Below are 16461 nucleotides of genomic sequence, written 5' to 3' on the forward strand. Positions count from 1 at the left end.
TGGACTACAATGTCTGGAAGTTATTGTTGGTTTAGTTTCCTGCCTCCTGTGACTGGGAAACCTGTCTGAAGTTCCTCTGTACTTTCACGCTGCAGTGTACTGTATCTGTTGGCGCAGGTTGCTGGCAGACCCTCTTACTGACAAAAACAAGGTGGTTTATGGCAGCTGCTGTGTAGCTGGTCACCGTTTCAAGCAAGTAGAAAAAGATCATTTGATAAAAGGTTTTTACTGGCAGTGGTTTGAAAAGGACAAAAGCTGTTGGGCCATTATAAATAAATTAACTTCCTTATTCGTCAACCCAATAAATATCTTTGGCATCAAAGTCTATACACCCAACTTTTTCATGGATTAGATCTCTGAGACACTTAAAGTTGTGCATGTAACTTCTAACTTGGCAGACAGAGAGTGTTTTGCTGTTGGTGACTGGCACAAGATGTGATGGTCTTACTGTGTTATGTACGTAACTTAAGGAAAGTCCCCTTAGCCCAGTATACATATTTATTATTATCTCATTAGAGGCTCTTTATTATTTTTAGCTGGCCTAAAACAGACATGAGTGGAGGATGTTTGTTGCTTCCCTACGTGCCACTGGCGTAATGGACAATAACTAACTAACTCCTTAGAGGCTTTGGCTACTGGATTAATTGCTCTAAATAGAAACTCGATTGGAGATTATATATCATGGCACATTTACTTCACGATAGTTTAATCCAATGTACAGAATCTATTAAGAAGCATTGATCAATATGATAAATGAGAGGTGCTTCACTCAGAGATATCATGTCTGTCTGATCTATACCACTCACATTAGGATGTCTTGTATTTTGGGTTGCCCAGTGGGTTTGCATCATGGGGCTCCATTTGTATTTAAAAAATAATTTTCAGTGGTTTGTTGATTCCTATTGCTTCAATAGACTGTTCTGTCTATTCTGTAAATCCAGAAGAGCTACATGGGAAGAATACGACTACTGTCATGTCTGTACAGTAAAAATGAGGCTGCAAACATCAGGCACTACAGATGTTTAATGGGTGTGTCCACTAAGTAAAGGCTGCGTGTTGACAGGCTGCTTCAATGGTTTATCAGCTGATTTAAGAGATGGTTTTCTCAGCTCGATGACTGTACTGTACATCAGCTCTGTAAACAAAGTGGCCTTAAAGGGAACCACTACTGTGGTAGTTTTAGAGGTGTGGGTAACTATGGAGGAGAGAAAACTTTAATAAATCAGAACGTGTAAACAAAGCAGGATGAGACAAACCAAGAGAAATCATTTGAGAGAGTCTGAAGTCAGAAATCAGGGAGGGGAAAGTGAAGCACTTGGAGAGAGCAGGAGTCAGGCTGAGGAGGAGGAGGGAGGCTGAGAGAGAAAGAGAGGGGAGCAGAGAGGCAGGCTTTGCCTTTTCTGGTAGTTAAAGTTGCTGAAAGAACAAGAAGGAATTCTTTGTGCTGCAGAAGGGCTGAGATATAAACCAGACTGTAGAAGCTGATACATGCAGAGAAGGGAATCACTGCTGCTCATGGACTAAACTTCAGCCACTGTTAAGGTATCGTAAACCAGCAGGCACTGTAATATATTATTAATTTTTACTCTTGTCATAAAGCTGCCCCAGGTGGTCCCCTGACATGTTTCAGCTCATTTGGATTTATTTTATGAGCTGCTTCTCACTAAATGTACACGTTCCCAGGAACACACTACTGGTACTTATTACTGTTACCGTTCAACATCCCAAAGGTGTGCAGTTGTCACGATGATGAAATGGGATTCATGCAGTGAATGGGTGAACTGATAATGGATTATATTTTGGATGCCTGATCTGTTACCACATTTGTGTCTTGCAGTGAGAAAGCAAGAAGAAACTTTTGGGCATCATGGATGATGACTTTGACCGCCGCATGGAGCTGAGGAGGCAGAGGAGAGAGCAGATGCGTCTCGAGGCTGATAAGTGAGTGAATGAGGACACTGTTTGAGGTGTGAAATACAGGACATTCATTACAACAACAACCTAAATTATGGTAGTAATTTTATCTGTGGTTGATTTTCTGACTCACCATTCACGGAACAAACCTGATCAACTCTAACTAACCTATAATAAATTAATAAATCACATGTTCAGGTGCCAAACCTATTAACCACTGTCTACAGTAGGGCACTTTACTCAGTTTGAGCCATACAGATTTTAGAGATGTTCAGTTCAACTACTGAAAATGCTTTAATTTTTCTTTTGATTCATTTTATCTTCTAATTACCCATTAAACAGGTAAAGTCTTGATGTTCAGTGATCAAGGCCAACTGTGTGTATTTTTGTATGAGGGAGTTGTAAATGTTTCAGGGACAGAATTTGAATGGTTTACAGCGATGGCTTAAAGGACACACTCCCTCTTTCTTTGTGATCAAATATATATTTACAGTGCTGTCATAAAGGGAAAGGTGCATTTTTAAATCTTTGGATAACTTACAGTGATATAAATTCAATGGGAGCAGAAGAAAACTACCAAAAACTCAAATGTCTGAAAATTTCTACACGAGAAGTACAAGCACAGGCAGTGTAGGAGCCAAGACCTGGGAAACAATCTGAACCTAACAAACCAAACTCTACAGTACTGTGAATCCAGTGGACCTCATGTGATGTCCTGACCCCTGATAATGTAAAAACAAGTATGGAGTAATTGGTGCAGATGTTGACACTGTTAGCAAAACCTGTAGATAAGTTTGAAATTTAAGTCTGAAGCTTTAATAAGATTCAGAACCTGGCAGCTGTCATGACTCTGTGACTTCAGCAAAAACAAAACAAAACAAAAACAAAATTAAAAATACACAGTTTAAATATGCTGATACTGTACAAAAGATTGGGCTTAGTGATTTGTGACATGTCAGTGAGCTGAGAACAACCAACAGACTTTTTGAGAGGACTGACAGGATTCACTTAAAACAAAGAATATCATCATATTTATCAATAAAGGAGTCATTTTTGGCCATGTCGTCAATAGATGACATGCTCAGCACATAACTTTCTTCTAGTTCACATCAGATGTCCTTTTGTAGTCTCTGTGAAAAAGACGTTCCACACAATTTTCTCACAGTTTTGCAGCCATGCCCGTCTTCTCTCTGCAGCCTGAGGAAATGCTGCAGACGCTGGAATGTTTTCACTGCCATTTTTTATTTCAGCACAATGCAGTTTTCTCTGAATGCTTCAGACTCTGACAGTTTGAGCAGAGCTTTTTTTTGTCTCTTTACATTGCCTCACTTTATTGCCAAGTACCTTTCAACACACTTCCTCTGACTTGCTTTGGTTCATGACCCTCAGGTTGCTTGTCTTGAAATGTAGCTGCAACATTTTGACAGCTCACGGCACGTCTCTAGCTTTGATTGGAGTAATATCTAACTGAATTACTTCCTCAATCATTTTTTGGGGCAATCAGCCCCATTTGGAGGAATCTATGCCTCAGGATTTGTTAGATTTCCGCCTTGTTTGGGTGTTTGTGTCTGTGTTAAAGACAGAAGAGATTCCTGCGGTTCCCATCCACCTCTCACAACATCTGTAAATCATTGTGCTGTGGATTCAGGAAGAGCAGAGGGAAATAATACCAGTATGCTATCAATGGGCCATTTCAAGCTCTCTCCCTGCCTCATAAAGCCTGGTAACACTTGGAAAGATACAGCCTGGCATGCTCAAACATCTAACTGTGCATGTACTCACAGCTGGATGGTCAGTGACAGGATGTGAGAGGGATGTGGAAGCAAAGACTGGAGGGTTTTTTTCTCTGGCATATTGTACTGTTTGTAGTTATTTCCTATTTCTCATTCTCTTTTTTAAACCCCTTAATTGAAATAAGTCTCAAATGGGTCAGTCTTTTGGAAGACTCTGAATGTCTTCATTATGAAACTCAGACACATGTATAAAACGTGTTTCGTATTATTTCTCAGCCTGCTTCCCCTCTGTTGTGGCCAGCTTGAGAGGGGTTGCTTTTATCCATGGTTCACAACCTGGGGGTCAGGATTCCTCCAGGGGGGTCCCAACATAAATTTGATAAATCATCACAAAACAAAAAAGCACTGGATGTTTGTGTCTTTTATTTGTTTTGTTGCCCTACAAATGCTTCAAATAAAACAATTGTTCAACATTTAATCAGCACACTGTACCTACCCTGTAATTTGTTGTAATAAGAAGACTTTATTTTAAGAGGCCACAAGCTGAAAGGGTTAAGACCAATTTGAAACAGGATATTGGAATGCAGCCCTGGCTATTCATGTGAAGACATCGAAAAGGTAGCACCGGTTTAAAAATAGGTGGGTGTAATTAAAATGTCTTATGAATCAATTACTACAAAGCTCCTTTTGCTTCATATAATTCAGAAAAAAACATTCCTCAAATTCCTTAATCAATATTAAATAAAATAATAAAGAAATGCTGCCACTAACCTTTATACATTCTGTACATTACAATTTGAATCTGAGATAGGCAGATATAAAGATATAATATTTCTATAACTAACACATTGAAATATATCATAATGGTGCATTTATCTTCTCCGTGTTATGTTTGAGGCCGGGTTACTCCAACGATGATGAGGAGGAAGAAGCACGCGAGCGAAGGAGGCGTGCAAGGGAGGAGAGGAAGAAGATGAGGGAAGTTGAGGAGTCTGGTACCACGGATGGGATCAACGCTAACAGGTACAGCATAGTCGAAGTCCATTGGTAAAAAGAAAATCAGTCTGTTGCAGTTAACTTAGGCTTCACCAGGCCCCCAACTTCCTGATTTGAGTTTATTGAAACAGTCATGATGAGTAACCTAACTTGCACAAATGCACAATAGTGAAGACAGTTAAACATCTGGGGAAATAAAAGCTTTTGTTTTTAAATCTAATTTAATCAAACACATTTTGGAGTTCATTCACAGAGAGATACCTCAAAAAAACATCATTCACAAAAACACAAGAACCCATTCTTAAACTCTTGGTATTTATAATCACCTCCAGCCTCAACATTTGGAGCTGCTTCCAGTGATTGTGTGGTTCTTTGACAGATATTTCCTCTGGTTAGCCACAGTTGAGCAATCCAGTCAAAGACTCAGATGTGGGTTTATCACACTGTAATGCTCAAGTGATCTAATTGTAATTGAGATTTGAAGATTTGACCTTATTAGATTTGAATTGCACAATGTAAACAAGCTGATTTTGTTGTATTTCAGCATGATGGAGACCACGTCCTCCGAAATCACCGGAGGAGCTGATGATGACCAGGCTCTGCTGGAGCGCCTGGCCAAGAGGGAGGAGCGCAGGCAGAAGAGAATGAAGGAGGCCATGGAGAGACAGAAGGAGTTAGACCCTACTATTGGCACCACCAACGGCACAGACAGCTCGCTGGAGCAGCAGTCCTTCAGCAGCAGCAGACAGCAAAATACAGAGGAGATAGAAGAGGGGGACAAGAAGGAGGAGAAACATGCCGAGGAGGAGGTTGCAGAGACTGATACAAACTCCTGGATGAAAGGGGAAGAAGACAAGAAGGAAGAAGAGCAGGTAAAGATAAGTTTTTAACTTTTTCTCAAACACATGTACATAAGAGACACAAATGGTTTTATATTCTGGACGTTTTTACTCTTGGTAGGAATCTGTTGAGGAATCAAGAACACAAATGGCAACAAATGAGGTTTGGTTCCTCCTCACTCTCTTTTGTTGATATACACAGAAAATTATAGAAGATGAATCTTATTAATCTTATTTCCTATCTTACAGGAGGAGGTTGAGGCTGCAGCAATACAAGTGACAGAAGCAGAGGTAGACCTAGGGAAGAAGGAAGCTGATGAGGACGCTGCTCCAGGTGTAGATGAGGATGAAGAAGATAGAAAGAGGAAAGAGGAAGAGGAAAGACAGCAAAAAGAAATGGAAGAAAAGCTGAGGATAGAAGAAGAGCTGAAGCTAAAAAGAGAAATGGAGGAAAAACTGCAGAAGGAGGAAGAAGAAAGGCAGGAGGAGGAAAAGAAGAGGAGAGAAGAAGAGGAAAAACAACAAGCGGAAAGGGAAGAGAGGCTGAGAAAGGAGGAAGAAGAAAAAGAAAGACAGAAAATAGAAATGGAGGAGAAACAGAAGAAAGAGGAGGAGGAGAAAAGACAAAAGGAAATGGAGGAGCAGCTGAAAAGAGAGGAGGAGGAAAAACGCATAAAGGAGGCAGAGGTAAAGAAGAAGAGAGAAGAGGAAGAGAAACGCAAGAAAGAAATGGAAGAGAAGAAGAAAAAGGAGGAGGAAGAGAAGCAAAAGAAGAAAGAGCTGGAGGAGAAGAAGAAGAAAGACGAGGAGGAGAGGCGGAAAAAGGAGATGGAGGAGAAGAAGAAGAAAGAAGAGGAGGACAAGCGGAAAAAAGAGGTGGAAGAGAAGAAGAAAAAGGAGGAAGAGGAGAAGCGTAAGAAGAGAGAGATAGAAGAAAAGAAGAAGAAAGAGGAGGTAATTAGAACGACTAAAACTAAAAATAAAAGTCTCTGTATTAATGCCCCCCCATTGGTAAAGTAACAGAATACATACATTTCGATATGGACGCCACAACCAAACCACATTAGATTCATCCAGGCTCTGTTCTCACTTTGCAGATATTTGCTGTATGATACAGTTTTGTGGTGAAGTCACAGATCACACAGAGCAGTCACAGTGTTATGTTTGGATAAAAGAGGTGGTGGTGGTACAATACTGAGGCTCCTCTTCACATCTGTCTTGCATTCGCCGCCAGGCTTTTAATATTTAATGTTTTTCTTGTGGGTTTTTTGACATTGTGTGTTTCCACTGAGCCTGCTGTTTTCATTATTTCATTAATCTTGTTTCTTTTGTCTTTTATGTAAAGGAGGAGAAGCCGAAGAGATTTGGCTTTAAGGAGAAGGTAACTGTCACTCAGGTTTACCCAGTACATTCTTCTTTAATTTGAAACAAGAGACACAGTTTTGATGTCTACTTTTTTCCTACTTTTTTCAAGAATGAACCAGCCAAACAGAACGGTGCTTTCACTGAGAATAAACTTAAGAAAACAGAGAAGACATCAAGGTACAGTAAATTATTTTTTCAAAAAAAGAAAATACATAGATATGTGTAAGAGAAGGAAGAGAAAAATGGAAATGGAGATGGTAAAGTAAAAAAAATCAAATCAATCAAGCCAGATAAAAGCATAATAACGTACAGAATGAGGAACTGAAAAGATGAATAGCAGAGACCTTCTATACACTTGCATTGTTCATTAAGTAACAGTGTGTTCTGTTTTGTTTTTTTTGTTTGTTTTTTGAACAGGGACAACCCTCCCTCCACTAAAGCAGACGATGTAGAGCGGCAGGAAGCAGAGCGTAAGCTGCAGGAGCTGAAGCGTCGACGAAACAATGCAGAAAGCGAAGAGTTTGAGAAGATAAAGCAGAAGCAGCAGGGCGCCGAGGCCGAGCTCGAGGAGCTGAAGAGGAAGAGAGAGGAGAGGAAGAAGATCCTGGAGGAGGAGGAGAGACAGAGGAAACAGGAGATAGAGGACAAGAAGGCCAAAGAACAGGTGAGGATGGACTTAGCAGTCAGGAACGTTATCCATCACATACTGCAGCTTAATTTGATTTAATTATGTTGATTTATCATGGAACACAAACCAATGACAAAGGTGTGACATCAAATTGTGGCTTCTGGGAACAGGAGGAGAGGAAGAGGATGAGGGAGGAGATAGAAAAGAGGAGAGCAGAGGCTGCAGAGAAGAAGAAACAGAAGGAGGAAGAGTCCACAAAACCTTCTTTTACCATCAGTCCCAAAGGCTCCTCAAAGGTGAGTTTAGACGTCTTGAAGACATTTTAAAGAGCAACTAAACTTCACTCGTTATTTTAATAACATGAAAGACTTAAATGGCCTCAATCTAACAGTGGATAGACTTATTCTGTACGCCCCTGGTTCTGTACAATAATGCATTTTTTAAATGATTGTCACAGAATAGAAAGCGACATGTTGGATTTGTCGGGTATTTGTAAAGTATAGTACAAATGTTTTAAAAGCAATAGTTGGACATTTTGGAAAATAAAGGTTGATACTACTTGTAGAACTGAAGGGTAGAAATAAAATCTGAAAATGGGAGAAACATCTTCCCTAGCTTTGACCTTCAATAACTAAAATCCTTCATGTAAACAAAACTCAGCAAACAGATTGGTCATCGCTTCCTATGTACTTTACAGATCTTATTCCCTCAATGGTCAAACATATTTTGTTGCCTTATGTGTTCATTTCTGTTTCTTTTTCTATTTCTGTTTCCAATTCCTTTGATATCAGCCATATATTGTTAGTTGACGCAAATAAAACAAAAAGAAAAAAAGGCTGCTCTGGCATCTGAGCTGTTCTCAAATAAGGCTGCAGTTGAACAAGACCATGACTGGGTAATTTTCTTGCTGGAGTATTTTTGGAGGAATGTTGAGAATAGTGTGTGTGTGTGTGTGTGTGTGTGTATTAAACTTTGTGCGTACATGGAAAGTACAATTCATTTTAAACAGCATTTCTCAGACCAGGCTATGTGTGTGTGTTTGTGTGTGTGTTTGAGCTGTGTGTACGTGTGTGTATGTGTGTATCCTGGCTCGCTGACAACCAAACTCTCCAGTTCAATCGCTCAGGCACCAACCAACACAAGTACAGAGAGACCTTCCCAGGGACGCATTGGCCTGCCTCTCAGTGAGGTCATTTTAGAGACACGAGAGAAGCCAGGGCAGCTCGACCATGTCTGAATTTTTTTGTGCATGTCGATGACAGACTGGTTTATAACGTTAAACATGCTGTTTTATACAGATTGGGGAAAAAGCTGAATTCCTGAGCAAGTCAGCCCAGAAAAGGTGAGCCATAAAAGGTATTTTTACAGGATAATACAAATAAATGAATAAACCATATCGTCTTACAGTATGTTCATGAGCCACACTTAATGTGTTTCCCACGTGTTGTTCGTCCTTACAGCACTGCAGCCAGAGTGACACACACTCCAATTGTCTCCAAAATAGGCAACAGAATGGAACAATACACTTCTGCCATCCAGGTCAGACTGAAAAACAGTATCCATCCTGATATAGAAGAGCGCTGTTGTACCCCCCTGTCTCTGTAAAGTTCTGCCCTTTGCAGTCCATGTCTCTATGTCAAAGTGAAAACAGGTTTCTACAAAGTAATGGCAATTAAATAAAAATATGTAAGGTGAAATTAGTGTTTGCATTGATATTCAATCCCTTCAGTATTTAGTAGATGCACCCTTAGCTACAATCACAGCATGGAGTCTTTGCGGATAGGTCTCAATAAGACTTGCACATCTATACACTAGAATTTTATGCCATTTTTCTTTGCAAAACTGCTCAAACTCTGTCAGGTTGCGTGGGTATCGGGTGTGAACAGCCCTTTTCAAGTCCAGGTCTGCGCTTTGACTCGGCCAGTCCAGAGTCTTCCTGGAAAACAAATCTGCTCAAAGGCCAAAGTTGTCTTGCTGACTGAATAAGATTGTTCTCCAGGGTTGTCCTATATTTTGCCACATTCATCCTACCCTCTGCCATAACAAGCCTTCCTGGGCTGACTACTAAGAAGCATCCCCACAGCATGATGCTGCCACCACCGTGTTTCACAGTGGGGATGGTGTGTTTGTGGTGATGTGCAGTGTTAAGTGTGTGCGTTTTGTCTGATGGACAAAAAGCCCCATGTTGGTCTCATCACACCAAAGAACCCTTTTCCACTGGACCATGGAGTCTTTCACATGCCTATTGATGAACTCAAGTCATGATTTAACATGAGTTTTCTTCAACAGTGGTTTTCCACTTGCCACTCTCCCATAAAGCTTTGGCTGATGAAGAAACTGGGCAAAAGTTGTTGTATGTACAGTCTCTTCTATCTCAGTTAGTCATCGATGTGTTAGTGACTCTCTCCTCTTGCACTTTCACTCAGTTTGTGCAGTGGACCTGTTCTAGGCAGATTTAGACATGTGCCATATTCCTCTCATTTCTTGATGATGGATTTTACTGAACTCCGGGGGATATTCAGTGCCTTGGAGATTTTTTGCATCCATCCCCTGACTTATGCTTTTCAATGACCTGTTCTCTGAGTTGCTGTTATTTTGTCTTCGTGGTGTAATGGTAGCCAGGAATACTGAATAACCAGTCACTCAAGTGTCTTAAGACAGATTCACTACACTCAGGTGATCCCCATTTCACTGATTGTGACTACTAGCACCAAACATCTTGACTTTTGTTGGATTATTCATTTTAAAGGGGGTGAATATTAATGCAGTTAATGTAATGTCAGTAATTGACATCACTTTGTAGAAACTATAGACATTATATACTTATTATAGGCACTGTAGTTGTACATTAAACCACTAGTGATCTACCTTCTCCCTCAGTCTAATTCTTTTCTAGATCCTTTACAGAACAGCAACATGTACTGATAGCTTTAGAAAAAACGTTAAACTCCAGATGTGAATAGAATGAATAATCTTGGTTGAGTTTGTAGTTTGAGAAGTTTAGAGTCACTTTCAGGTAGTTTGTGTAGGTGTTATTCTGTTTACGTTAAGCTAATTTCCATTTTCACACTTGAATAGCACAAATATCTAAATCCATTTTCTGTCTTTACAGGGAAACAAAGAATCCCCCAAAACTCCAAAGTCTCCAGTGGCAGATATTCCCACAGGAGGCACGCGCAGCATCAAAAGCATGTGGGAGAAAGGCAACGTCGGCAGCTCCCCTGAGAGCCCAGCCCCTGCCAACAAGGTGAAGAGAGACAGAGAAAGAGAACTGTAGACATCCCTACTGACATGTGATTGAGCATTTGAGATATCTCTTTTCTCAGGACGTGGTTAGTATCAAAGGAGGTGTGGCCGGACGTGTTAACAGCTGGATGGCAAAACCTGCAGAGGCTGAAAAGACAACACCTGCACCTGCAGCAGCTGCTGCAGCATCACCAGCAGCTGCTGCAAAGCCAGCAGTAAGGCCTGATAAATCCTTGTCTTGATAACACACACACTATTGTAAATGAGACACCAGTGTTACTTCAACAGAGTAATCCTTTGCTATTCTGTACACGCTAATGTGCTCATTTGCACATCAGCATGCCAGGCTTTTGTTGGCTGCAGCCTTTGTATCTGTCTGACAATGTCGCTGTCTGGAGTGTAGTGACACCACATGGACGGTTTAGTCAACAGCATCTCCTGATGAAGCGCCCCAAAAGCTTCTGTGTGGTATTTTTTGCAGTACATGAAATATGCAAACACAGTATTGATGCATAAATGAGTGGGAAATCATTCTATAGAAAGGAAATTTTATTTTTTACTGTTGCTTACAAAGCTCTAAGCTGCAGCTTTCTAGGTTACTGAGTGCCAACGTGGCTGCATGAGTAGCCGTTCTTCCTCTGATGCAAAATAATATCTAGTAGTCAATATTTGACTAACTATACTAACTATATCTTATAGTCTTGCTGTGATTCATTCTGACAATGTAAAAATGAAAAATACCTAACTCTCTACTTGTGTAACGCACAGAAACATTCTTATCCTATCTTTACCTCTCTGAACAAAACTATCAATAAGTACCCAGATTTAGTTTCTCTATTATAATATGGAGCAGTTCAGTGAAAAGGGATCACTTTTCGCTGTGGACTTGGTGGACACTGTGTCCTTTTCTTAAAGTAGGACTGTAGGTGCTAATCCTACCAGGTCTTCTGGAGACATTACACCATGTCCACATGCAGTGGTATTGCTGGATGACGTGTGACATTGTTCTAACGTGAAATTTACGAGCGAGATATCTTTAGTGTCAAACGTCTTGGCAAGAGGAGTCCTTATAACCTTGTCCTTACTTTTGTGTCAACACTTCCCCCTGAAGGGACGAGGCTGTACAACAGTCGAGTGTAGAATTCTCCTCTGTATGTTTAGCTCAGAGCACTTGTTTTCTTCTTCTGGTCTTTACCTGGCTTTCATCACGCTACACTACCAGTACCACTTTGCAAACGTTTCACCATTACTACAAATAATAACCTGAAAATGTACCAACTTTGCATGAAAATCACTACAAATCCAACCAGTGGTGAAAAGCAGCCTTTTAAAAGTTGTCCTTTATGCTATATAACTGAGACCCAAAGAAGTTAAATGATTTGATATTTCACATTAAGAACATAGTATTTAGTACCATACTCATAGAACAACTGGAGTGAAACACCTATGCAGTATACTATAGAAAGCAATTAAAACCAGTAACGTGACAGAAACCATTTAAATGTAGAACGTTCATTTGTACTGAAACATTTTAATTCAATTAGAGAATCTGAATTTGTCGTTCCACTACTGTGTAAGACTTTAAAAAATCATGGCTGGTCTTATTTGTGGCAGGATGTGAAACCAGGTGACGTTGGTAACAAGCGTGGTTTGTGGGAAGCGAAGAAGAGCTCTACACCTGCCAAGGTAACACACACACACCTCATAACTCTAATAATGTCAGCATGTCAAAGGTTTGAAAGTGACATAATCTTGTTTCTTTGTGTCATTCAGTCTACCTGATAAGTGAAAGAGGTAATTGAGGATCTGTTAAAACAACGGCGCCTGTTGGGTGGCAGCCGGTTACAGCAGCTCCTTGTCTTATCTATCACTCAGTGCACGTTTCACCAGGCATGATGGGATGGGTTTTGTTGTGTTTAACACTATTTTGAGTTTTGTATCTCTCAGTTCAGTCGATTAAAAACATAAAATACACACGATTTTTCAGGGACTGTGTGCAAATTGTTGGGGTAGCTGAATTTTAAGCCTCTGTGTGGCTGAAACAGAGGACTTTTTTCTCATCCCAGATTTATGAGATTTAATATTAAAAATATAAAAAAAAAAGTTTCCCATAGGACTAATGACCTCTGCTATGTCCCCATTGAGTTGTACATGCAGGATGACATATGTGCATTCAGCATCCAAAACAAGTTCATATGTTCATTCTCCCACCAGGTTATTATGACCCCACGCATATTTTTAGGTCTAATTTCCTGCATTTGTGAGAGCTTCTAAAACATGTATGCACTTTGTATTGGATCTAAAAAAATACCAAAATCTATGTTGGGAGAAGATTGGGATGGATGAATGCTGTGGTATTTTTATCCATGGCCATAATCTCAGCCCACACCCTAATAATTTCATACGGCCCCTACTCATAAATCTGTATACAGTGAACATTTTTACTAAATGTTTAATGTCCTGCTGAGTTGCCTGAACTGAAGTAGACAGACTGATTTGTGATCTGATGTGATGTGAAAATATTTGCTCTCTGTGTTCCTCTCACACTATACTGTACTATTTACTGCGTACAGTATATGCTGTCATTCCCAGACGTTGAGGATTTTTAGGATTTAAACCGTTCCCCTTGACTCCTGATGTGGTTGTTAATTTTATAACTTGGATTAGTTTCATACTTATGTGTGATCTATAAGCTGTTACAGGATGTTTTGGCTGCTCTGTGCATAGCTTCATTGAAAGTGGTTGTTTCATTGCAGTGTTGATCTTAAGTTTACGTGCATGTGGTTATGTTTGAATGCTTGTATGAGTATGACTATTTTAAAAGGAACTTTTTGATGTAGGATTTCACTCCTTTTTTTAATGTGAGAGACATGAAAAAAATTAGATTTCTCTGGGACTGTAGAATACTGTACATAATATTAGATTATGAGAACATTTTCTTGGCCTGTTGTATATAATATAGTTTACTTTTATTTCTACACCTATTTTGATTTAATTTACTTCAATACAAAAGCAATAAGCATTGTTGAAGCAGAAACTATTTTAGGGAGCACACCCTAAAGTCAAATAATTATCCTTGAAGAAGATAAGAAATATTCCAAAACATTTTTTTTGTATTTCACTGAGCAACACAAAAAATGGTGGTTTACATGTTTTTCCCAGATTTTGTGATTTTAATTCTTCCTTATTGTTTCTCCCCCTTTTTCTTGATCCTTTCATGTTTCCAGGTGCCACTTGGCGGCAAGAGCAAGTTCGTCACAAATGGTAAGTTTCTGAAGTTTCTAGTTTGTGTTTCTTGACACTTCTACGTAACTTTATATTTATGGTATTTATCTGACAGCTACAGTTATTTTGCAGATTGATGAGCTTATTAAATAGTATTGTTATACGTTGCCCCTATGAAAAATAATGTATCTAGCTGAAATACTTCCATAAAACGGTCGGACACTGCAAGTTTTTACATACTACACGTTAAACAGTGTTTGTCTTGATTAGTCCTTGGGGAAGCAGAGTTTAGTTGAGTCGTCTCTGTCCTTCAGCCATTTTCTGGATGAGGAGCACATGCTCCCACTGATTTGTGCCAGAGTAGCTGCTCACTGTAAATCAAATCTCCTGCTGGAGATTTTTGGGCAGGGGCTCAGCTTTGTGGCGCTGTGGTCTATATTTAAAAAGAAACCTCACCCTGACCTTCCAGGCTCCTGGGATGGCTGTCGAGTCTTTGCGGTTCACTCTTCACCCAGTGCAACCTGGGCAGCCCAGTGTCGGCGAGCTGTCAGGCATACCACAGTGCAGCTGCTTGATTGTCACATTACAACTGGCTGCTGGGGAGGATTACTAACCGTTTAAGAAGAAAATCTGGCTCAATCGCAGGGCTTATTCACTCAGTGCTAATGATAAAGACCTAACATATATCCCCACAGCCTGGAAGAACAGTAACTCTGCACTAACTGTGAAAAAACAACATTTAACATTACTGAATGTTGCCTCATTGAAACTTTATTTCTTCAATTATGTTGAAAAGTCACATTTTCTCCGACACCGAGGCTGCAGTGCTTTGGCCAGAGTGTGAACAATAGGAGTGGAGAAGTGTTTGTCGAGTGTCAGCTTCAACCCTGAATAGTGCTACTCCCCGCTTCTTCATCAGAAATAGATCACTGGGGAATGAAGTAAAGGGCAAATGACAAAGTAACAGCTGTCAATCAGATAAAGAAGTGTTGTGGCTTCCATGTGTCTGCAGCAGAAGCACCGTGTGTGAAGCACAGACACATAAACACAGATTCACAGTGACAGAGATTAATCCCTAGATCCTATATGCCTTTAATGTCTTTTTTCTTTTGTTAGCAGGCGTAAGACCATAACCACTGACATCCCAATTTGAACCAAGACTCACCCGACCAAACACATGGCTCTGCTGCTGTACCTGCATCCATTTCCATTCAAAGTACCTGTATTTTTCAAGAGGCTCACATCAAGGCTGAGGAAAAGTTGAGGGACTGCGACAAGTGACATTAAAGGATTCCAGATTCAAGGTCTCCCAGCTACATTTCTCTGAGTAACTTTTGCACTGTCCACATGTTACATGCTTAACAGTTGATGGGTTGTGTTGTATCTGTCTTCTAAAACAATGGTAGTCTTTAATATAGTGCTGTGTAGTGTAAAGCTTTAGATTTCAGAGGGCTGTCAAGCCACACTGGGCTTTGGTATTATTGTTTTATAGTTCACATAGGGATTAGTGCTTTATTGTCATGCACACTCACTGCTTTTTGGGTTGGCCTTAATCATTTTAACTTTATAAAAAAGTTGGATGTTTCGGAGAATAGAATATATATGTTTCATCAGTTTCATCAGCTGGTTCTACTTTCTAACAAGGGACTCTTTAAAGACACTTTATGAAAAGCAAGTGATGACTGTAGTGTCGCTTTGAACAAATTACTACTGATTTAGAGATTAGGATGAATTGTGAAGATTTCAGTGATCCCCTGACTTTTCATCTAGCGCCACCAGCAGGTTGTTTGATCACTTACTTCCTCTACAGGAAACTAATTCAGTTCATGAACACATAAACATCAGCGTTATCATTGTGATTATGTTCACATTAGCATTTAGCTCAAAGCATCGCTACAGCTTCACAGAGAAACCATGGTCTCTACACACGTTAGCTCTTTAATTTTGCAGACTACATGGATTAAATTATGTTAAAGTGAGAGCGATGACCAGTTATTACCAACATTTAGAAATGCTAGTGACTCTGTGAAAGGGACTAAAAACAGCCAACATTTCAGTCTTTCTGGGTTTGTAATCTTTATGACATACGGCAGTTAAAATCACACTGTTGTTTAACAAACTGTAGACACAGACAAACTTAACATGTGTGTAAGCAAGTATCCACTATAGCAACTATTCAGTGACCAAATGCAGTATTCTTTAACAAGCAGGGTTAGGGTTAGATGTTATATCTGTTATACCATCAGTTTACATGACACATTTTTGCATTGCGACAGTGAAGGGATGTTTTGCAAGACAAATGCAGTATACACAATGTTTTAAAAATGCCTGTAATTAACATTAAATGTAGCCTGTTCTGTCAGTCAGCAGTGCACGTTCAGTTGAATCCTGCCAAAATGCATCGAGTCTTACATGATTGTTGTGGATTGCATTGTTTGAATGTTTTATTGTTTGTACTCGCTTCTGCAATTAAAAATGTAAAAAAAAATAGTTATAGTATGGTTGCTTTATTTTT

At 39.8% G+C, this 16461-nt stretch overlaps 1 protein-coding gene across 1 annotated transcript; it reads left to right on the forward strand.

Moving 5' to 3' along the window:
• The first annotated feature begins 1382 nt into the window (after positions 1-1382).
• On the forward strand, positions 1383-16402 carry LOC113165705 (caldesmon). The gene is made up of 18 exons (XM_026365401.1): positions 1383-1542; positions 1838-1941; positions 4545-4670; positions 5188-5515; positions 5604-5645; positions 5732-5980; positions 6404-6436; positions 6828-6863; positions 6957-7024; positions 7265-7511; positions 7646-7771; positions 8774-8817; positions 8936-9014; positions 10588-10722; positions 10802-10936; positions 12336-12407; positions 13949-13985; positions 15063-16402. The coding sequence occupies exons 2-18, from the start codon at positions 1868-1870 to the stop codon at positions 15077-15079; spliced, it is 1848 nt and encodes a 615-aa protein (XP_026221186.1). The 5' UTR covers positions 1383-1542; positions 1838-1867; the 3' UTR covers positions 15080-16402.
• The last annotated feature ends 59 nt before the right edge of the window (positions 16403-16461 follow it).

Source organism: Anabas testudineus, chromosome 6 (assembly GCF_900324465.2).
Source record: "Anabas testudineus chromosome 6, fAnaTes1.2, whole genome shotgun sequence".
Taxonomy (NCBI): Eukaryota; Metazoa; Chordata; class Actinopteri; order Anabantiformes; family Anabantidae; genus Anabas; species Anabas testudineus.

What these genes read in the sequence shown, in the direction of transcription:
- LOC113165705 (XM_026365401.1), top strand. Translation starts at nt 1,868, where the DNA reads ATGGATGATGACTTTGACCGCCGCATGGAGCTGAGGAGGCAGAGGAGA. An exon ending in CACAAATGGCAACAAATGAG is followed by an intron (nt 5,646 to 5,731) that starts GTTTGGTTCCTC and finishes CCTATCTTACAG; the next exon opens with GAGGAGGTTGAGGCTGCAGC. An exon ending in GCCCAGCCCCTGCCAACAAG is followed by an intron (nt 10,723 to 10,801) that starts GTGAAGAGAGAC and finishes CTCTTTTCTCAG; the next exon opens with GACGTGGTTAGTATCAAAGG.